We start from the raw sequence: 23,956 nt of genomic DNA, 5'->3' as shown, positions 1-23,956 counted from the left end.
GGGGGGCTCTAATGTCATTTTAATTTTGTTTGAAAGTGAAAAAAAATATGGCCAAATTTAGTGTCAATTCCATCAAAATTGAGGAAATGTGTTTATAAGTACACGTCCAACGTGTGATCTTCCAAATATGACAGAGAATGACATCCGTTTTTCCTTTTTTGGGTGAAAAAGCTTCCACTTTACATCAGTAAACATCTTGTCAACAGAGTTGTAGAGGGATAAAATTTACAGATGTCTTTATCAGCAGATTTTCCCGAGCTGGTTGCAAGATGAGATGAAAGTGTCCTGCCTTGATCTGACAGTGTCGGGACGTACTAAAACCTGGGATGGTTTTTAAATGATTGAAGCAGTATTACATTTACATGGGGTGGAATGGCTGTGACCAGGTCTCGAGGGTTATGGGAGACTAGATGAGGCTTGTTGTGAGAACCTGTCACCTCCTTCACAGATAGTCCAGGTTCCCAGCTGTACAGAGGAGACTCATCACAGCTGTGATTAATGGATGAGAACCTGCTGAAGGTGTTAGTGTGATGGGGTGGGGCGTGGTAGGAGATGTATCACTCTTCTTGGGTGTCCTGGTGATGTGTTCTTGGATGTCCTGGTGATGTGTTCTTGAATGTCCTGGTGATGTGTCCTTGAATGTTCTGGTGATGTGTCCTTGAATGTTCTGGTGATGTGTTCTTGGGTGTCCTGGTGATGTGTTCTTGGATGTCCTGGTGATGTGTTCTTGAATGTCCTGGTGATGTGTTCTTGAATGTTCTGGTGATGTGTTCTTGGACGTTTTTGGTGTTGTGTTTCAGGTTATTGATTCAATATAGTGAATCAGAATTTGTGAATTTTTCTGTTTGGATTTGGATTGAGTTTAGGTGGTTCAGAAGTAGCTAGTTTGTTTGCATCACAGAGTTCCCAGATTTCTCAACTGTTCCAAATCTTCCCAGATATTGAGGGGGTTGATGGGTTTTTGGGATGGGTTTTGGGGCTTCAGTAACAATGGACTATAGTGACAAACAGCCAAATCACACATTGCATGAACTAATCTTCATGTTAGCCACTCCTATGATAACCAAGGGTACTGGGGTCTGTTCTGGACCAAACTCCCCATGGGACATTGTTTTACTGTCCCAATTTGTCTGTATAAACATAACCAGTTTGGACTCACAACACTGTCACATAACCCCAACCATTATAAATAATTCACGAGATGCGACTTTCAGAATTTAGCATGCATTAGCACAATGGCTGCCAGTAAAGTATGAATTACATCCGGCAAAGATTAAATAAACATGAAGTAAGATCCGATCCAAACAGGTTAAGATAATCATAATCATATTCTCAAATAGTTGATGTTTGAAGGGCTTGTAGGGATTGATTGTAGACCAGTCACAATGACAGAATATATAGAAAACATTCATCTTGATGTAATATTGATGGAGTGTGTGTACCTTCCCATGCTGCGTGTTTTTTATGTACACTAAGTTGTTTGAACTGATGCAAGATATATGATCTATATTGCCATGGCAACAGGAGAGCTTGAAATGGCACCATATATAGCTAAGGATTTTCCAATAATATTGGCGAATTGCACAGGTAGTAAAAGATAGAATTGATTTACTTCCAGATGAAAAGAAACAAGGATGTTTTGAATTTACCGTAAAACATTCTTGCTACATACAAGCACTTAGAACTCTTTCAGTGATAGAGACTTGACTACACTATTTATTTTATTTGAAAGTGATGGCTGCATTTCTATAAAAATATGAATTTGGTAAATATGATTAATATTATGTTTTCTTTTGTCCTTGAAGAAATGAGTGAATGGAATGATACCTTAATTAGGAATGATCCTATATCAACTTTCTCCATGGGGTTGCTGAAATGATTTTCAGAACCACATGCTTGACCTGAATGTACTAAAATGGGGCTCTGGTCACAACAAACCATATTTGCCGCCCGAACATTTTTCAATGAGTGTGATTTTGTTGGGTCTTCATTCCTGTGATGATCTGTGAATAGTCCCATCATAATTCACCAAGAGCTCAGCTCAACTTCTGGTTGTTTTCAGTGTTGGTAAGTCTTCACAGAATTCCCAGTTGTTGTTTTTTATAAGGTGTGAGAGTTCCTGTAGTGATCATAAAAGTGTGCTAATAAGAATAATGTGCATATGTATAGTGTGCCAATTGCTCACTCTAAACCATGCTCAAAGTGCTGCATGAGTTGATGGATTAGTGTGCATCTTCATTCTCATCTTTCTGGGGACTATACAAACCAAGCAGCCTGTGACTGACTGTCACATTACCATCTCGTCCTACCGGGTACCCATTCACTGCTGGGTGAACAGAGGCATACTTTGAACAAAGTCACTTGCCCAAGGAGACACCACATGTGCCACATGTGCTTCAGTGTTGGGCAGGACCAAAGCCTTAGAAACTCTCTGAGGTCAAGCTGACGAACATTGTCACCCGTCCTACTATTTTCTGCGACCAGTGTTGCTCATCTTCACCTGATTTGTGACCTGTGTGCTGTACACATGACCATGTGCCACATGATCTGTGATTGGACCCAGGGTTTGACCCCACACATGGGTACAATGTGTGAAACCCATATCTGGTGTCCCCTGCTGTGATGCAACGTTAAACCATCCTCACCCACTCACTCACTGCTTGTGGACAAACACTGTATGGTCAGTGGAAACAACTGATATCAACCTTGTGTCCTTGTGTCCTTGTGCTGCTGGATACAGCAGTTGTGTCCATGTCTTCCTACATTGGCAACATTTCACTTTAATATGGCAGCATGTGCAATATTACATCAGGGAACATATGTGTCTCCCAGCCTACACAATGGGAGGGAGGTTATTGCACTGGTAACAGCAGCCCTATGCAGGAGTCCCTGCTCGGCAAGCTGTTCTGGTTTGCGTTCTGGTTTGTGTTCTGTACTTTCATGGTTGTGTCCAGTGGGTTATTGTTGATGCAACAGCCCCTAGGAAGAGTTCAATCTGAAATAGGTTAGTTCCTCATACAGACCCTGGAACAAAATTTAAAAACATCCAAGGCAAGTCTGTAATAGTTTGTCAAGTCTAGATTTCTTCAGTTTTAGGCTGAAAATTAAAAGGCTCCTTGGGCTCCTTTCTCTTATTTTGTAAAAGATATTTTAACAAAAATGAACCTCTATATTGTGTCATTTCAGACAATTACCAAAGTATCAATACATCGCTATATGCTTTGTACCTCTGTACTAGAACCATATCACATGGTCTTGTATTGGTACAAAGAGTATTATGTTTATATGGAGGGTAGTTTATATAGCAGAATGGATTGTAAAACTATTTTCTGACAAAATGACTGTTGGTACCATAGTTTTATTTGCTCAAGTTGATGACATTGTTTGGTTAGGCATTATCAGATGCTTTGGTGAAGGAATATGCCTCGTCAATATGGCAAGGTTGCAGTGTTCAATTATCATATTGAGATACATAGTGGGATGGTTGTTGTTGTTACAGCCCAAAGACATCCAGATTATCTGGTGTTTCCCATCTCCATCCTCAGCTTCAGAGGAAGAATGTGTGAAGGAAAAAATAAACAATGTACATGAACGTGGAATTTGGCTGTCACTGCCAATAGAAAATTGTCTGTTTAAGAATTGTGCCAAAATGGTTTAAATTTTTAATTGACTGAAAAACTGAAAATTTTATAAACTCGCAAAGTACATGCATTGGCTTTAAAACTCCTGATTGTCTCGTAATTCTGCTATATTGGCCAGGGAGGTACCTAGGATTCCAAGCAAAGTGCCCTTGACAAACAAATTTGTTTTCAAAGACGGGATAATATACATTCAAGCAGGCAAATGGGTTGATTGAAAAAAAATATTTTACATTCTTTTGGTGGGATGGTAAAATTAGGACTTTCCTAAAATGAGAACATTACGAAATAATCAAAACTAGATCAGTCAGTGGAGTCACATGCTTGTACGTATATACAGTGAACTGAAGAGTGCAAATTGTACATTGATAAGTATTCCGGCTCAAATTGTGGTCTATTCAGGCAATTGTAATTTTGTGAGTTTGTGATGGGCAGATGTAACGTTACATATCTGAATATGATGGGGACGGGTTGGGGGAGGATGGTGGGAGGGGTGTGAATTTCAATAGCTGCCTTTGACAAAACCCAAGGAACAAATGTCAGATCCATCGTTTATGAGCTGGTGCCTGTCTGGTGGAGAAGCAATTAGCTGGAACTGAATTTTTAAATCCCCTAGATAATACATGGTCCAGAAAGAGTTTTTGGGTAATGACCAAACTAGACTGGTTTGATATAGGCAGTGTGTCAATTGTAGGAATTTCCTATGGAACAGTTATGAGACTGTCCAGGTGAACTTATTCTTTTTGGAGGCATGTATCCTGGGTCATTGGGTACATTGAGGTCAGTGAGGGCCACACCCACCCACCCTGGGGTCACTGAGGTAGCTTGTAATGGAGTCAGGCAAGTTCTTTGTGTTTGTTGTAAGGAGCATCTTCAGTAACCATGACCAATCTTAACATGATAGGGTCAGTGTGGCACTTGGCTTAGAAAGGTAACATGGACATTTTGGAAAAATTTGTACAATTTGGAAACTGTGGTTTTACTTTTGTAGTTAGGAGATAGGTATGTGAAACATTTCTGACAAGCACATGGTGTTCTGACAGTTTCAGGCCCTGAAGTTTGTTTCTGTCCTAAAGAACCTTTGGCTCCAAACAATTATTTTCAGGGAGGTACTGTGAAATTCAAGAAGCCAGGTGAGACACACACACAGACACACACACACACACAGACACACACACACACAGACAGACACACACACACACACACACACACACACACACACACACACACACACACACACACACACACACACACACACACACACACTTGTATGCACGTCGCTATAAAAGTGCAATAATCTTGTACGTGATGCAACGTTAAAGCCCATTCACCTCACCTCAGACAATCTAAAACTGCTTGATAAGAAGACTGTTTGGCCAAGTGTGGAGTTTACCCTGCTCCCTGTCTTGAAGTTAACCCATTATATCTGTGCAATCAAGAGTAAACGCATGAAGCAGTGGGAGCTGGACTCTCCCCAGGGAGCTGAGAATGGGTGATTGGCAAATTACTGTTGGCCAATCTCCAGTCATAATATTTGCCACCAACTAAACTCTTGTGTTGAACTAATTGCTTATGATGGCTGAATGGGGGCTCAGGGTAAACATCGCCCGTCATGTCCCTTGATGCAGAATCCTCGCAATTGTATTACGTTTACATGACAAATGGTTTATTAAGCAGATTCTTGTATCATCACATAATAGGAACCTATAATACTAATATGATACTTAAGATCCTTATCAACGAGTCTAAACTTGTCAACTTTGGTAATTATGTTAAAATAAATATTTTAGGATGACTAACATATGAAGTTAAATATTAATTGATATTCCACAGAGCTATTATGAAATTTGTTTTTCTGGTTTAGTGTTTGAATCCTGTTTGCAAAGCATCAGTTATTGTGTTCATACTTGAGGGAGTGGGATAGCTTAGTGGTTAAAGCATTAGCTCATCCCACAAAAGACCAAGGTTCCAATTCCAAAAGACAATATGTAAAACTTTTTTGTCTTTTATACTGATGTTTGGTGCCCATTGTCAGTCACACTCTCAAGAAGGGGTACGGTGTGTTTTAGCTTGTCCTTGTTTCATATTCAGAAGTATGGTTAAAAAATGTCAGCTGGACATTTTGTACTTATTGATTAAAGATTTACCTAGATATTATGTCCCTTTAATTGAACATCTTCCTTTGTCGTCTTAATCAAGATATGGTCTACCAAATGACACCACTAACAAAATCCTGACTATCGAAAAGATCAGCTAACGTGTAATCTGTAGCATTACTGATTTCTAAACCAGCTCCAGAAACGATTAACAGAAATCGAAAATACTGGAAACATGACATAAACTCGATTCGGACTTATTCACATTGTGTAACATGTGGGTTATCAAGACGGGCACACGTAACATACCCCGTCTTTGTCAACTCCACACCATTCAAATGCATTTCACAGCTATTGTGCATTTCGATAAAGACGACGTATTTAGCAGTGTGTCAGTGATAAAGAAGCGATAGACTGTATTTTCCACAAAAAAATCCGATTGAGTTGGTTAAATGAACCATTTTATCCTCCCTTTTTGTGAAAGGCTTGTGGATTTCTCAAGGCATTGAATTGTGACGTGCATTCATGATTTTATTGTGACAAAGAATCGGCGGTACGGTTTTCAGTGGCTTTACGACTTGTGGCATGCCACGGAATACATTTGGAGGTTTACGTTTGTTGATTTGGGGGTGGGTGCCTAGGTCTATAATTCTTGTAAACTGTTTGCTATCAGGCTGCTTGTGACAAGGTTATGTCAAAATGTCAGACTTTATTTACTTCTTTAACAAATATTTTTGCACTGGATTTTTAAGGAATGTAGTTCAATATTTTGCGGAGGATTTGATCACTCCTTTTGAGAACAAATTGACATTCATTTCATTTTTAAGTGTAAATGATGGACATTTGAATCAAATTTGTTGACAGATTGTGGAGTGGGTTTGAGAATTTGATGATAGCGTCACAAGTTGTTGTATGTTTGTGCATATGGTGCTTGTGCTGGGCATGTGGTGCTTGAGCTGGGCATGTGGTGCTTGTGCTGGGCATGTGGTGCTTGTGCTGGGCATGTGGTGCCTGTGCTGGGCATGGGGTGCTTGTGCTGGGCATGTGGTGCTTGTGCTGGGCATGTGGTGCTTGTGCTGGGCATGTGGTGCTTGTGCTACATGTGGTGCTTGTGCTGGGCATGTGGTGCTTGTGCTACATGTGGTGCTTGTGCTGGGCATGTGGTGCTTTTGCTGGGCATGGGGTGCTTGTGCTGGGCATGTGGTGCTTGTGCTGGGCATGGGGTGCTTGTGCTGGGCATGGGGTGCTTGTGCTGGTCATGTGGTGCTTGTGCTGGGCATGGGGTGCTTGTGCTGGGCATGTGGTGCTTGTGCTGGGCATGTGGTGCTTGTGCTGGGCATGTGGTGCTTGTGCTGGGTATGTGATGCTTGTGCTGGGCATGTGGTGCTTGTGCTACATGTAGTGCTTGTGCTGGGCATGTGGTGCTTGTGCTGGGCATGTGGTGCTTGTGCTACATGTGGTGCTTGTGCTACATGTGGTGCTTGTGCTGGGCATGTGGTGCTTGTGCTGGGCATGTGGTGCTTTTGCTGGGCACGTGGTGCTTGTGCTACATGTGGTGCTTGTGCTGGGCATGTGGTGCTTGTGCTGGGCATGGGGTGCTTGTGCTGGGCATGTGGTGCTTGTGCTGGGCATGTGGTGCTTGTGCTGGGCATGTGGTGCTTGTGCTGGGTATGTGATGCTTGTGCTGGGCATGTGGTGCTTGTGCTACATGTAGTGCTTGTGCTGGGCATGTGGTGCTTGTGCTGGGCATGCGCTGCTTGTGCTGGGCATGTGGTGCTTGTGCTACATGTGGTGCTTGTGCTGGGCATGTGGTGCTTGTGCTGGGCATGTGGTGCTTGTGCTACATGTGGTGCTTGTGCTGGGCATGTGGTGCTTGTGCTAGGCATGCAGTGCTTGTGCTGGGCATGTGGTGCTTGTGCTGGGCATGTGGTGCCTTTGCTGGGCATGTGGTGCTTGTGCTGGGCATGCAGTGCTTGTGCTGGGTATGTGATGCTTGTGCTGGGCATGTGATGCTTGTGCTAGGCATGCAGTGCTTGTGCTGGGCATGTGGTGCTTGTGCTGGGCATGTGGTGCTTATATCAAATTTGAGCAACATAAGCCTCAGCACCCTACAATGAAGTAGGGACATGTCTTCTAACAGTGGTTGGAGGGGGGGGAGTATGTACCCTTGGATGACACCCTTGCCTTATCAGCTTGCTTCAGGAATTAAATTCTTTGGTCATTTTGAACAGAAGATCCATGGTTTAATTGCCTTTCTTGGGACTCTAGAATTTATGGCTGCTAAAATTGCAAAAGCCATAGATTTAGGGGGTCCCTCAATATGTAGACCATGTAAATCGTTTCATTATATTTTATTTCATTTTTTGTTGTCATATTCATCAGTGTATGTTGAAGTTTACATGCCATTTTCAAAATTGCATATGGCTGCCGCAGTATTGTTTATGAGATATTGCGTGTAATGATATGTTCTGCATCATTTATTACTGTGATGATAATTCAGCATCAGCTGAAGATATTTGATACATTTTCTAAATGTCACAGAACTAATAGTACTTGAGGGAGAACAAATTCCCACTTGTGTATCTATCAATTTCATTAAAACCCTATCATTTCAAGTATTCTATTTCGATAGAGCTTTCAGCTTTTAAATGAAATTTGAGATGGACTTAAATGCTTTTAGCACTGAGGCATATCATGGTATTAAAGATTTCTCACATTTGGGAGCCAGATACCCCTCTGTCAGCTGTAGTAGAACATTAGTTGTGTGGCAGTCATTATCAACAAACTGACCTCAATAAAACTACTATGGTCACTCTGAAGAAACATTGACCTAAGCTCGGGTTTCTGAGGGAGCTGACCATCTCTATTGAACATCCAGCAATCCTACCAGGGATTCATCATCCTTCCCTTAGAATCCTTGCCGTGACAAAGAAGTAATTAGGACACCAGAATACTCAATAAGGACACTTGCGTACCGTCTGCTGTACAACTGTTCATAGGAGAAACTAGTTACTGAATATATTTTTCGGGCAAATTTACATTTTCGATTTGAACATGCCATATCCTTTTGACGATAGGCTCGACTAAATTGTGCCAATGGTTTTCAATGGCCTTTCAGTGCCAATACACACCGGTTACAAAGCAGGCTCACACATGACTGCATATTTGAAAATTGAGTAATCTTAACTAGGTTCATGGGCAATGTTGCATTGTTCAAATTTTAATTATGAAATACAATATTTTGCCGTGTGTATGTCATTGATGTTAATCACTTCATGCAGATCTGTTTAAACGCTTGAATTTCTTTTTGTTGGCGTGGAATTGTGGGTAATTTCCTGTGGTGAATATGCCGGTGAAGCAGGAAACCTTACAGGATTTTGAGGTGAAATTCAATGAAACCCAAAGGACAGAAATATTCCATCATATTTCAAGGAATTTCAATGACTGTCGAAACAAAGAGCATATGGGTTGAAGAATGAATCGTAATCACATGATTGTAACCTCAATGATAGTGTCTTAAATAAACGAAAATATACCTTTCATTGAACTTGACAATGATATTTAATGACGATATTTTGTGGATTTTTTTCATTAATTCCCGACAAACCAAAGTTGTAGAAACTTTGAATCGAAGAACATTATGCTGTAAATTCTGTCCAATGGGCGTGAAATATGTGTTCAGAATGCAACAAGCTTTCTAATTGGCTGATAGTGACCATCCCAACATACAACTTGCTGATGTTGATGGAGCAAACTCGTTCTGCTTCTTCTCAACAAATATGATGCTGATTTTTGTTGTTTTACAGGGAGAGATGAGATAGACGGATTACTGACACGGGATATACCAAACGTGGGGCTTGAAGGTAAGAATATATTTTGTATTTTACAGAGGGAGTATGTCAGCTTTGTATTTTACAGAGGGACTATGTCAGCTTTGTATTTTACAGAGGGACTATGTTAGCCTTGTATTTAACAGAGGGACTATGTTAGCTTTGTATTTAACAGAGGGAGTATGTCAGCTTTGTATTTAACAGAGGGACTATGTTAGCTTTGTGTGCCAATCAGGGACTATGTTGTCATTGTATTTTACTGAGGGACTATGTTTGCCCTCAATCTGCTATGAGGCTAATCTTGCATTATATATACATAAAACTGACTGGCCAAGGCACCAACCATGAACATTGTCAGTTGGATTTGAAGAAACATAGCAGCCAACCTGAAACCTTAAAGACTGGCTGGCTGACTTGGTACACTGTGTGCAGCACATTGGTTTGGCTTGTTTGTGTGATGGTTTACAGCAGGTTGGCATGGTCTAATAGTTTTAGAAGGAGTTGTAGGAAGATGCTATCCAGTCATGGGCTCCTGATCAGGCTGGCAAGATTGGGGTTTTATGGCAGGAACTAACAGGAGATCATGGGCAGATGTTTGAAATGTTCTGGGAGGAAGGCTCTGACCAGGGTCTGGATGGTCATCCAGCCTGTGTGTTGGCCTTGAAGATTAGTGACTTCAGTGTCGGAGATGAATAGATTTGATACAGGAAGAATGTCCATTTGTCTCAAGATACAAAGATGCTCAGTTGGCATGGTGGTGCAGGTGTTCACTCACTCATCAGAGTTGTTTCCTTAGACCACTCCACTCAACCCCCCACTCCCCAACCCCCCACTCCCCAACCCCCCGCTCCTCAACCCCGCACTCCCCAACCCCGCACTCCCCACTCCCCAAACCTGCACTCCCCAACCCCGCACTCCCCAACCCTGCACTCCCCACTCCCCAAACCTGCACTCCCCAACCCCTCACTCCACAACCCCGCACTCCCCAACCCCGCACTCCCCAACCCCGCACTCCCCACTCCCCAAACCTGCATTCCCCAACCCCTCACTCCACAACCCCGCACTCCCCAACCCCACACTCTCCAACACCCCGCTCCTCGACACCCCACTCCCCAACTCCACACTCCCCAACTCCCCACTCCCCAACCCCGCACTCCCCACTCCCCAACCCTGCACTCCCCAACCCCTCACTCCACAACCCCGCACTCCCCAACCCCCCTCTCCAACCCCCCCACTCCCAAACCTTCTACTCCCCAACCCACCCTCAGCAACATAGCTGGAAAACTGACAATTACAAAAGCTCTGTTGCACAGACTGGTCGTTCCCCTTTAGCTGTCATTATTCCCTTCACTGACATAAATTTTGATGACTTTGTGAAAGGACACCAGGTTGCCCTTCCTATGTCTATTTGACAGCCCTCCGTCAATCTGATATGATGTATTTTCTGTTGCTGATGTAGGGTTTTTGCTATAATTAATAATTATTTAGTGCCTAGTTTTGTCATTTTATCAAAATTTAACTAAATACACATCATAAATTCCTAAGTGGACAATTTTCTGGCCTGTTAAACAGACACTGTTCTTTACGCTAGTGATTGCGTATCAAGTGTTAAGGGTGCAATAAATAGACACACTCGGGTAGTTAAGCATGCAGCCTGAAGCAATAAAATACTTACGTTCTATCGTGCACTGAACTGAGACACGACAGGTCTCCTTTGAAGTTTAGTCTGCATCCAAGGTGTTGTAATTAGTAGTCATCAGGGAAATATGTTTCCAAATCTTCAGTACTGATTTAGTCTGGAGGGAGATAGTATTTGATTGTCTCGCCTCGTATGAGAAGCTTCTTTTTTGTGTGAAACATTCAACATTGATGGTTGTGGATGTTAAAAGGTTTGATTGGAACTACACATGACTCATGAGCTTTATCAGTGTGTATTTTTGTTTGTTGGTTAAAGAAATGTTGATTAAAAAAATTTCAAAACTCTCCTTGCAAAGGTTGGGAGAGTTAATTATCCATTGGCATCATGCATTAAGAAAAGCTGTTTCAGTATTTTCCATCTTTAATGTGATTGGTCAACACGATGTTTGAATGAATGAAAGTATATATTGTCAGTTTTGTGGAAACCTGTATAGCGCAGAGAACTCCTACATCTAATTCAGGTTTCCATACTGTACCACACATATATGATAGTTGTCCATTGAGAAAGTAAAAGCAACCAGTTTTATGAAAATCTAGAAATAAATCTTTCTGTTACTTTCATACAGTTCTGCAATAGGCTCTGAAAATGAGTGGCTTGGAAAAAGGCACCTAAAGATCTGGATGCTCTCAATGCTCTGATGTACTCTGCACAAAATATGATTAGTTACATGATTAGAAGTGATCATTAGTCTTCAGGAAATCAGTATTAACTAGCCTATATCCTAGCAGTAATTTGTAGAGTAGAGATCATTAGTTGTTAAGAAAGCTGTACTAGAAAATCTATAACATGGCGGATATATGGAAGATGATTATATGCTTGTGAAAGTAAGTTCTTTCAACAACGGTAATTTTTTAAGAGGGAAAATAGATATTGTACAGGAAAGCAAGCCATGTACAACAATGTTTCGGGTTTACAACTGATTTGGAACCCTAATAAGTGGAATATCTGCTGCAGCATCTATTGATAAAAGAGAAGAGTGTAAGATGTGTTTCCTTGTATTGATATTGTGTCAAATACAAAATTTATCGTGTCTGTCAACAGATAACAGATTTCTCCAGAGATCTTGCATTGAGGACTGCCAATCAAACTTTAATGGATCCTTTAAAGGAGTAGACTTTGATTGAAGAATCGTTTTTCTGAAAACGAAATCTGTCAACTGATTTTGTAATCCATCTGAAAACAGCACTTATTTTTTGTGTGAAAATGTATACAGCAATTCAGTTGCTGCCCTAGGGAGCAATACATATCAAAACATTGCTGCATTCCATAAAACAAGATGGATGTTTCTTAGATTTAAAACAGAAATAGCACTTTCCTTACAACTGATCTTAATAGTGTGTCTGTCAGCTGACATTTGAGTTAGACATGCATCTGTTTTGCAACTGAATTATAAAAGGTGAAGATTAGTTGTCACGTGAGTAGCACCATTGATTCTGATCGTCTAGATTCCAGGGTTTTGTGACGGACCTGCGACAGAGCGGTACTGCTTATTGATCTCCTCGTTTGAAGAGTACTCAGGCTGTCGAGTGGAGACTTGGGTTACAAATAAACGGTAAAGAATCTCAAGATTACCTGTCACAAATTCTGCGACATTTTACGGCTAAGACCCAGCATGTTTTTTCCCAAGTAATCACCTGTCACTCAGAGACGTCAAATTTGAATTGCATTAGGCCCATACCCATTGGTTCATATATGTCCGCGAATACTTGTCTGGAGATTGGGGATTGAAAAAGAACTTGGGATTCACAGAAATGATATTGAACTTTGTATAATGATGCTCACATGAGACGGATCACGTTCATATTGCCCTGGGGTTGTGGAATAAAATAACAAGTAAGTAATTTGGCTCATGTAAGATTCCATTGATTCAAGATGAGCATTGATTATATACCCTTTGAACCACCAAAAGACGTTGATAACGACAATGAAATGTCATGGAAACATGCATGTGATGTTTGAAATTGCAAATCTCCATCTTGTTTGCCCTGCTGCTCTTTTGCAGCATTACAGACTAAGAAAGATCAACACTTTTGAAGTTTTGACTGTGTATAACTTCATCTGTGACAGCATGTGGGCAGGTTGCAACTTGCATGGGAAACATATCTGGAGAATGTCATCTTGCAAGCAGCAGCTATTTATCACGGTTGACACACACTGAGATATCAGAGATGAAAATTCAGAATTAATTTTGTATATGAGTCTACCACTAATTGTAAATGAGTTGGTAGGAAATTAGTTTAGACTGATCTATGCAAGCAGTTGTCCCATTAGCAGTATTTTTTAACCACCTTTGGGAATGGGTGTGAATATTTTGGAGTTTTGTGGTGGCGGGAGCAATAACAAGATGCTGACTTGAGTAATAGAGGGTTTACAAATGTTGAACTGTGTTTTCAGCTTGGCAGAGTTAGTTTCCTTGATGGTGTGTCTGTTGGTTGATAGGGAATGAAGGCTGAAAAACGTGAAAATTAGAGGCCCCAGATGTGGAAAAGGTGATAGTTTGGAACAAAACTGTTGTCTTCACTTCATCAAGTATGACAGGCGGAGAATTACCTTCCTTGAGATGAATCTTTATTGAAAGAGGGGATAGTCAGAACAGACTTTTGGCGAGATAAATGTTGCAGGGAAATTTTTGGCCCATTGATTTATTTTTTTTGCTACAGGGATAATATTTAGCTTAATTTATGTAGGCAGTTTTAAAATAAACATGGTGGCTGGAGCTTCTAGAATTGATAATTGAAGTTTAATTTGCTTTCATGAGATGTACAGTAAACTGTTACTTACTTTCATTAAAGTCAGGTGGGTACAATATCCCCCCAAACCAGACCACATGGTGATGGATTTATGCCAGTTGTTCTGATTGGTGGTGCCTTGCAGGTATTTCTATAGCTTCTTTGACACCATGTACCAAAGTAAGATCCTTTCCCTCGACTCACTCCCCCTTCTCTCCTCCCCCTCTTCCACCCCTTTCTCCACCTCCCTCATACACCACTCCTCCTCTTCCCCCTCCTCCCCCCCTCCTCCTCCTTCTCCACCACCCTTTCTCCTCCCCCTTCATACACCCCTCTCCTACTCCCTCCTCCCCCTCCTTCCCACCTTCCTCCGCCTCCCCCTTATCCACAACCCCTCCTCCCCCTCCTACACCCCTCTTCCCCCCCTTCTCCACCACCCCTTCTGCACCCCCTCATACACCCTCCTCCTCCTCCCCCTTCTCCACCATCCATCCTCCCCTCCCCTTCTCCACAACCCATCCTCCTCTCCCCTTCTCCACCACCCCTCCTCCCCTCCCCCTCCTTTCCACCCTCCTCCACCCCTTCCTCCACTTCCTCCACCCCCTCCCCTTTCTCCACCCTCCCTCCTCCCCTGCCCTCCTTCCTACCCTCCTCCACCCTCCCTCCTCCCCTCTCCCTTCTCCACCACCCCTCCTCCCCTCCCCCTCCTTTCCACCCTCCTCCACCCCTTCCTCCACTTCCTCCACCCCCTCCCCTTTCTCCACCCTCCCTCCTCCCCTTCCCTCCTTCCTACCCTCCTCCACCCTCCCTCCTCCCCCTCCCCTTTCTCCACCATCCCTCCTCCCCTCCCCCTCCTTCCAACCCTCCTCCACCCCTTCCTCCATCCCTCATACACCACTCCTCCATCCTTCTCCACCCTCCCTCCTCCCCCTCCCCTTTCTCCACCACCCCTCCTCCCCTCCCCCTCCTTCCCCCTCCCCTTTCTCCACCTCCCCTCCCCCTCCTTCCCACCCTCCTCCACTCTTTTCCACCCTGCCTCCTCCCCCTCCACTTTCTCCACCACCCCTCCTCCCCTACCCCTCCTTCCCACCCTTCTCCACCCTCCCTCCTCCCCCTCCCCTTTCTCCACCCCCTCATACACCACTCCTCCATCCTTCTCCACCCTCCCTCCTCCCCCTCCCCTTTCTCCACCACCCCTCCTCCCCCTCCCCTTTCTCCACCCCCTCATACACCACTCCTCCATCCTTCTCCACCCTCCCTCCTCCCCCTCCCCTTTCTCCACCACCCCTCCTCCCCTCCCCCTCCTCCACCCTTCTCCACCCTCCCTCCTCCCCCTCCACTTTCTCCACCACCCCTCTTCCCCCTCCCCCTCCTTCCCACCCTCCTCTTCCTTCCCCCTTCTCCACCATCCCTCCTCCCCTTCCATCCCCTCATACACCCCCCTCCCCCCTCCCCCCTCCACCTCCAGCATGTGAAGGTGTTTAAGTGGAATTGTCCAAAGTGCAATTCCATGTCAATAATAGATGTGTTAATGAGTGAGCATTGTTTTTACAATATTCCAGCAATACCAGAGCCTGTTAAACCGTCATTAGGCTTCACACATTGTGCTGCCCCTGTTGGGATACAAACAGGGGCCTTGAACCTCATTCAAAATGTTATTTAGGCAAGGGATGTTTTTAAATGTGCCTCTGCTCACCCAGCAGTGAAAGGTACCCAGTATGATGAGATGGTAATGTGACTGTTAACCTTCTCGCTCCTCAATGGCAGCTTGGGTTGTATACTCCCCAGGAAGCTGAGCCCCCCCCCGAGCATACAAAAGTATGGAGTTTAGAGCTTTATGAGAAGCTGTTTTATTATTTCTGTCATTAAGTACCATCAAGTTTGATTTATAAAAGTAAATCATGTTTTTATGATAAGTGTGAATTCAACCATTTAAGATGCATTCAAATCTCTGGTGTTTTTTCATTGATTATTCTTTATCTCATTTTTTCAGTTTTTTTTATTGTTCCATTCCAGAGCATTACATGGTATTTGTGATGTAAATGTCCCAGTGGCTCTAACACTTTAGTTATTGTCCCTGAAAACACTGGACTGAACCCACTCCAGCCCGTGCCGTGGTGTCTGCAGGGGGACAATACATGTGATGGCCAAAGTGGCCAGAAACGAAGTTAAATCCTCCATGATTGCATCTACCGAGGTAATCAGATTGTATTAGAAAAATGTCTTGTTTTATCATCCCAGCGCCCCAAGCCCCTAACTAATCCAAGCAGAGTATCTTGAAGGAAATAAATATCAAAATCCTATTTCACATCGCACTGGGTACTGACAGATACGGAAAATAGCTCCAGGTTCTCGTAACTCAATAACAGAAGACGAAGATGGTTTTTTTCATCAGGACATAAGTGAGACCTAAGTGCTCAGCTCCCAACCTGACATATATGCTGCCTAGGTGAGACGTGCTGTACCACTAGGGTAGTTTAGAAATACAGATATCGGACAGAAAACGTATTTTCGAGGCAAAATCTTATCTGCTTATAAACGTGTGAGTCAGCATGCAAATTTCACATTCATCGTCATATATCCTCCTTCAGCATGAAATGCATTATTTCTCAATCCATTCATCAATCTTCCTTATCGTCTAGATATTTCTCCAAGCCGTGTTGTACAAGCAGCTTGCCGTGTGTCATTAAGCTAACATTATGAGTTGAATAAATTGATGTATATGCCAAATATTAGCTGCATTCCTCTTTTTGTCAGATCAACATGTATTTTCAATTCTTCTCTTTGCAATTCCCTAAAATCGCCAAACCAATATCTCCATTCGGTTGTTAAGTAATTGCACTCAGTGCTGTTGAATCATATGGAGAGATCTTTTATTGCTAACTCTATCACCAAGCTTGCTCAATATGTATTTCAAGCAGAAAAACATGGTCTTTGAAGTCAAAATGTGGAAATTTTTCCCATTGCTTCTAAAAATTCACTAAAAAGCGATGAAACATAGTGATTCAACTCGATTAATAGCTCTACTTTGTTTCTCCCCCCCCAGCTAATCTCATGACGAGGGTATTCGGTGTTGAAGGTATATAAAAATTGATCATGCATTTGTATCACGGTTGGCAGACCTTGGTAACCTCTTGAGGCGAGGAGGACAAACAAGATGCTATTAAAGACTGGCAGAACCAAGGTCGTAAAAAGTCTTTCTGTTATCGTAAAATTTGAATAGATTTTTCACGTTGAAGCAGTTTTCTTTTTTCACACGATGGCACTGGGGTGAGAAATGAGTTTTGATGGAAATGACCAGGAGTTGGGATAAAACGTAGATCGAAATGGGGATAACAGATCGTGATGTATATTTTTGCACTTTCAACACTGCAACTTCACATCCATCAATGGGAGGGCAGGAATCATTGTGTGGCACTGAGAGGTCGCTGCTGGGAGTTGAGGAATGGAGATAGTCTCTGTGATAGATCATAATCGTTGGATGGATTAAGACATGACTTGTTTGCATGAAGTTCAAGAATGTCTGTGTTATCAGTTTGGAAAACTAATTTGAAATATGACATCAATGATAAAGGCTTAGTTTGATCTGGAGAACCCTGATCACCATTGTGTAGATTGGAAGTTTCTTTGCCTGGCTGTATTGGGTGTAGGTTCAAGGTATTGTTTCAGCAACATACCACCTGCTTTCGAGATGTAGAACTATTGACACAGGAACAGGTTTTGTTTGAAGCTCACATTCTTCAGATTTTCGAGTTCAATAAAAATTTAATTCCTCAACTTTAGTTGTGATCGAGGGTGTGTTGTGGGGGAGGAGGGAAAACAGGTCTGCTTGTTCACCATCCAGCGACATCAACATTTCAGGATTGTTCCTCTCAATGAATATTAGCACTGTCACATTTTACCCTGAAATGAACAGCATCACTATCAGGTGTAAGGAATTACATAAATTTAATTTTTAGTCAGCAGTTATTATTACAAATATTATTTTCGGGAAATTGTTTTTCCAATAAATTCCCAGGCCCCTCCCAGAATATGAAATGGCTTGTCCCTTAGTCCACGTGAAATGTGAGGAAGATGTTGCAGTACCAAGTCTTCGTCACATGTTGTGTTCTAAAACATTTATTTTTTGTATGTGAAAAATAGTTCAACTCTAAGAAACAGTAACGTGGCGTCCAGGACGTGTTGAGACATTTATTTCAATGAAGTATTAACAGATAGGGTAGTGTTGGTTCCATAACTCTGTAAGCATTCTGTAACACCTAGGAAGTGCAGTTAGATCTATACTAATGGCACTGATTGAATGTTACCCAGCAGTGTCACCACACTCCTAATCACTGATTGAATACTCCTAGTGCGTACCGTGTCCCTAACAACTAGTGTCTGTGGAATAATGATCACAGAACATGAGATGAATGTAGGTTAGCAGTTGCAGCTCAAGAAATGTTCATCTGGAGACACTTAGATGACATCTGCTGATATCCACGTGAAATATGCATGTCTTTCCCTCAGAAATAGACATAAATCCCCAGTATCTACAATTCATGGACGTATTGCTGATCTAGTGGTGCTATCATTCAGAAGTAGACATCTACATATGGCATATCTTAGTCTTTCTTGACAGATATTGCTGATGGAAATATGTGAGGAAATGTTTTTGTCTGTTTGTATTAAACAGAAAATGCTATGAATATATATTGTGTTTCTCTGAATATAGACATGTGTTCTGTAATGCCTTGTGTTTGGACTTGGTTGTGAGATTTGGCTTGATATTGGCAACACTTCACTGTGGGGAACGTTGGCTAAGGCTTGAGGGTACTTGTGAATGTTTATTTTTTCCATAGCAAGAGGCGATCCTTCAGTGACTTTTTAGCCCTGTGTTCACATGTTGGTGTGGGTTTATTGCCTGCTACTTGGTTCTCCTTCAAGAACACTTACTGATGCCTGTGTGCTATCTTGGAGGAACATTTGGCAGCAGTTTAAGATGTTTCAAGACCATAATTGATATTTGTCTGAAGAGGTTTTGAGTCTTTTCTATATTCCCAAGTGTCTTTACCTTCAGGTAGCACTGGTGATAACTTTCTTCTGCTGGCACTTGGGAGCCTTTAACATAGTTCTGTGGACTGGTACTTGGTTGTACTTGGTTGTACTTGAGTGGAGTGTGCTGAGTGTCTCTGACATATCCATAACATCTGACATATCCATAGCATCTGACTTATCCATAACATCTGACATATCTATAGCATCTGACATATCCACAGTCTCTGACATATCCACAGCCTCTGACATATCCACAGTCTCTGACATATCCACAGTATCTGACATATCCAGTCTCTGACATATCCACAGTCTCTGACATATCCAGTCTCTGACATATCCACAGTCTCTGACATATCCACAGTCTCTGACATATCCATAGCATCTGACATATCCACAGTATCTGACATATCCACAGTATCTGACATATCCAATGTCTCTGACATATCCAACGTCTCTGACATATACACAGCATCTGACATATCCATAACATCTGACATATCCATAACATCTGACATATCCACAGTCTCTGACATATCCAGTCTCTGACATATCCACAGTCTCTGACATATCCACAGCATCTGACATATCCATAACATCTGACATATCCACAGTCTCTGACATATCCACAGTATCTGACATATCCATAGCATCTGACATATCCATAACATCTGACATATCCACAGTCTCTGACATATCCACAGTATCTGACATCCAGTCTCTGACATATCCACAGTCTCTGACATATCCACAGCATCTGACATATCCACAGTCTCTGACATATCCATAACATCTGACATATCCATAATATCTGACATATCCATAGCATCTGACTTATCCATAACATCTGACATATCCACAGTCTCTGACATAACCATAGCATCTGACATATCCATAGCATCTGACATATCCACAGTATCTGACATATCCATAGCATCTGATATATCCACAGTCTTTGACATATCCACAACATCTGACATATCCACAGTATCTGACATATCCATAGGATCTGACATATCCAGTCTTTGACATATCCACAACATCTGATATATCCACAGTCTTTGACATATCCATAGCATCTGACATATCCACAGTCTCTGACATATCCATAGCATCTGACATATCCACAGTATCTGACATATCCACAGTCTCTGACATATCCATAACATCTGACATATCCACAGTCTCTGACATATCCATAACATCTGACATATCCACAGTCTCTGACATATCCATAACATCTGACATATCCACAGTCTCTGACATAACCATAGCATCTGACATATCCACAGTCTTTGACATATCCATAGCATCTGACGTATCCACAGTCTTTGACATATCCATAGCATCTGACATATCCACAGTCTGACATATCCATAGCATCTGACATATCCACAGTATCTGACATATCCATAACATCTGACATATCCACAGTCTCTGACATATCCATAACATCTGACATATCCACAGTCTCTGACATAACCATAGCATCTGACATATCCATAACATCTGACATATCCACAGTCTTTGACATATCCATAACATCTTACATATCCACAGTCTCTGACATATCCATAACATCTGATATATCCAGTCGCTGAAATATCCACAGTCTCTGACATATCCATAGCATCTGACATATCCATAACATCTGACATATCCACATCATCTGACATATCCACAGAGTCTCTGACATATCCACAGAGTCTCTGACATATCCACACATTCTCTGACATATCCACACAGTCTCTGACATATCCACACAGTCTCTGACATATCCATAGTAAAGTAAAGTTGAGACATCACCCAAGTGAACTTTTATGAGTCTCTTCAGAAAGGGCATTGTAATATCAGAAACAGCAACATTTTTCCTCCAGAATACGAAGATTGTTAAAGTCCTGCAAATGAGCTTCTCTGAAAAAACAAGCAAAAAACCCCACGTTTTGGGTCATTTTAGAGCAAACCAGAAATACTAGAAACTTAACATTTGTTTGGCCTTAATTTGGTTGGTATTGGGTCCATCCTCTCTTGCAATGGCCAGGCACAACAGTATTTTCAGTGATTGACCTGTATGACTGTGGCCCTTCCTCTGTTGATCTCTGGCAGCAGCCACTTAAAGAAACAAGATTGCTGATTCATATACAATGTAAACTGCATTGCTGCACTCCCTACAGGAAAGTATCAAGGAATGCCACCATTACTTCCGATAATCATTGTCGATTACCACCGGTTCCTAAGTATTGGGGATGTGGGTCAACGAGGTTGCTTTGAGTCATGGCTCCCATTGATAGGAGATACGGAGTCAGTGAATGATGAGAGATGAGTAAGTATGGCAAATTGATATAGGACAACATGCATACAGCAGCAGCAGCACCACCACCACCATCAACAAAACATTGTCATTGTCATTCCAAGTCAGTGGCACCTTTGGGGACAAGTCTGCCGTCTAGTTGAGCATATATTTATGCCATTTCCTGGCACAAATGTGCAACATCTAAAACTACCAGTTAAATTGGGATTAAAAACAAGACACATGAGCCAGTGGTTAGTAATATCAATTATGTCCCCAGATCTGGGTGTCAGTGTTAAGTGCATTAGCCCCAACCATATAATCATCATAATAGCCAAACACTCAACAATGATTACTCCCATGATGCAACTGTCTCGAAAGAGATTATTCAACTTTTTCGCGTCCTAATTTTCAACATGCCCTGTCTGTTATCGAACATCTTGCAAACCCACTGCGCATTCACTTTGATGTTTCCCAGCTTAATTTTCATCACTTAATGACATTGTTTACATTCAAAACATTGCCTGTCCATCAGCCCAGGGATTGAAAATATCGCAAGCAATTTCTGGTGAGTATCTTTTCCGGGGGTGCGTGATAAGTCAGGTCTGGGCCATCCAGGTGTCCCGAGGAATTAGGGGAAATTTGTCGATTTTGAAAGCTTTGATATGCAGGGAAAAATTTGATTTTTTTCCTTTAGTTTGAATGAAAACATGCTCCCTATTTCAGGGAAAGAATTTGGCTTTTCATTAGCGATCCATTTCATTCCGTCATTTTAAACTGATTAATTGAAGGCAAAGAGCAGATAAGGTTCTATTTTATGTCAGCTCTGACATTGCACAGATTACCTGATTCTTTATTAAAGTTATTTTATGAAAATGAGGAGGTAACAAATTCCAAAGGATGATGATGATGATGATGATGATGATGATGATAATGATGAAAAAACACTGCAATTACGTAACAAATGGTATTAACAATTTAAAACATCAATTTATTTTAAGTTACATCAAGTTATTTTATGAAAAATGGAGGTAACAAATTCCAATGATGATGATGATGATGACGATGATGAAAAAACACTGCATTTAAAAATGGTATTAACAATTTAAAACATCAATTTATTTTAAGTTACATCAAGTTATTTTATGAGAAATGGAGGTAACAAATTCCAATGATGATGATGATGATGACGATGATGAAAAAACACTGCATTTACAAATGGTATTAACAATTTAAAACATCAATTTGGCTTTTCTTTACAAAACCAAACCAACATGCTGAGCTTTGCAACCGCAAAAGGTGAAAATTTTATCCCATTGACATTATTGAGTGTTTTAAAGTTTCCTATAACGTGGAAAGTTTCATATTTTCACATTTTCCAGGTGTGTCTGGTAATGCTATTGATGCTATTGACTACTGGCATGATGATAGCCACACTGATTGAAAGCATGTTTGGAAAGGCCAGTATGCAGAGATTTTAAATGGCTGTTTCAGGGGCGTAAATGGAACATTGCATGTTCAAGAAAATGCTTCAATAAATAGATAATACTTTTGAAAACCTCTTGTGGCGGCCCATTTAGCACATTCAATCCAGGAACGGGTATTTGTGCAATGAATTGTAAAATTTGAATGTCATGGAAGTGAATGCCATAGTGGGATAGTTTCCGTTTATTAATATTTGTACTTACGTTGACGTAATAACGTTGTCAATAATGAGATTGTCCATCTTTCCAATCAATAAGCTTTTTGTGAAGGAAACAGGTTGATGCCAGTGTGATCCTCGATCAATGCCATCTATTAAAACGCTTGTTTTACTCTCACGAAAACACATGGGTCATTATCATGTTTTGGGCTGGATTCTGGTTGTGTTTACATTCAATTAACATAGATAATTCTTGCTTTAAATAAAGTATCTTTTATTAGATAATTATGAGGCACTCTGCTTATATAGAATAGAACTAATGAATTTTGGGCGCTTTATTGACAAGTGCATTGTTTTAGGAGGAGTTTGGGACATTGGAATAGCGGTTGTGTGTAGATGTGAGCATGAGAGGGCCATAACTTGCTGATATACGGAAGAGAATAGCCTAATGATGATTGAGGTGCCATGGGTTGGGCTTCCAGTTGCCAGGGAAATATCAGGAGAAACAGTGGTTTCACCAACACAAAAACAACAACAACAAATGTTTACAAGAAGTTATCCCATTTTGTACTTTTAATGAAGTAATAGAAGTGAAATGTCTGATGTCTTCATTGTCTGCTGAAACAGGTTCCACCAGTTGCAAAAGGCAAAATAGTGGTGAAAACTATATGAATGGATCACTGAAAATCAGTGATGACACCAGGTGTTCATTGAAAGGGTAAGCATGACCTGCTCTTTAATTAATGTTTGGAGTGAGTGAGTTTGGTTTTACACCGCTTTTAGCAATATTCCATCAACATCACGGCGGGGGACACCAGAAATGGGCTTCACACATTGTACCCATGTCGGGATTCGAACCCGGGTCTTAGGCGTGACATGCGAACGCTTTAACCACTAGGCTACCCGACCGCCCCTAATGTTTGGAAAATGTTATAACTAGAATGTAACCTCAGAGAACTATCACCCACCCAATAACCACAACCACCTACCTATCCACC

At 41.6% G+C, this 23,956-nt stretch overlaps 2 protein-coding genes across 12 annotated transcripts in view; both read left to right on the top strand.

The window, feature by feature from the left end:
• LOC124112986 (roundabout homolog 2-like) overlaps positions 1-23,956 on the top strand; it is a 519,019-nt gene that overhangs the window by 269,973 nt on the left and 225,090 nt on the right. For all 11 annotated transcript variants that reach the window (XM_048398286.1, XM_048398287.1, XM_048398288.1 and 8 more), the window contains one exon: positions 9,541-9,597. The gene's annotated coding sequence lies outside the window, so the exon portion shown is untranslated. The remainder of the gene's footprint in view (positions 1-9,540; positions 9,598-23,956) is intronic.
• LOC125381411 (leucine-rich repeat extensin-like protein 3) lies at positions 14,163-15,467 on the top strand. Its single transcript, XM_048397932.1, has one exon. The coding sequence runs from the start codon at positions 14,163-14,165 to the stop codon at positions 15,465-15,467; it is 1,305 nt and encodes a 434-aa protein (XP_048253889.1).

Source organism: Haliotis rufescens, unplaced genomic scaffold (genome assembly GCF_023055435.1).
Source record: "Haliotis rufescens isolate VD_foot unplaced genomic scaffold, xgHalRufe1.0.p SCAF_18, whole genome shotgun sequence".
NCBI classification, from domain to species: Eukaryota; Metazoa; Mollusca; class Gastropoda; order Lepetellida; family Haliotidae; genus Haliotis; species Haliotis rufescens.
This window is presented reverse-complemented; position numbering and strand designations above follow the sequence as displayed.

Coding starts and splice junctions, on each gene's coding strand:
- LOC125381411 (XM_048397932.1), top strand. CDS start 14,163: ATGTACCAAAGTAAGATCCTTTCCCTCGACTCACTCCCCCTTCTCTCC.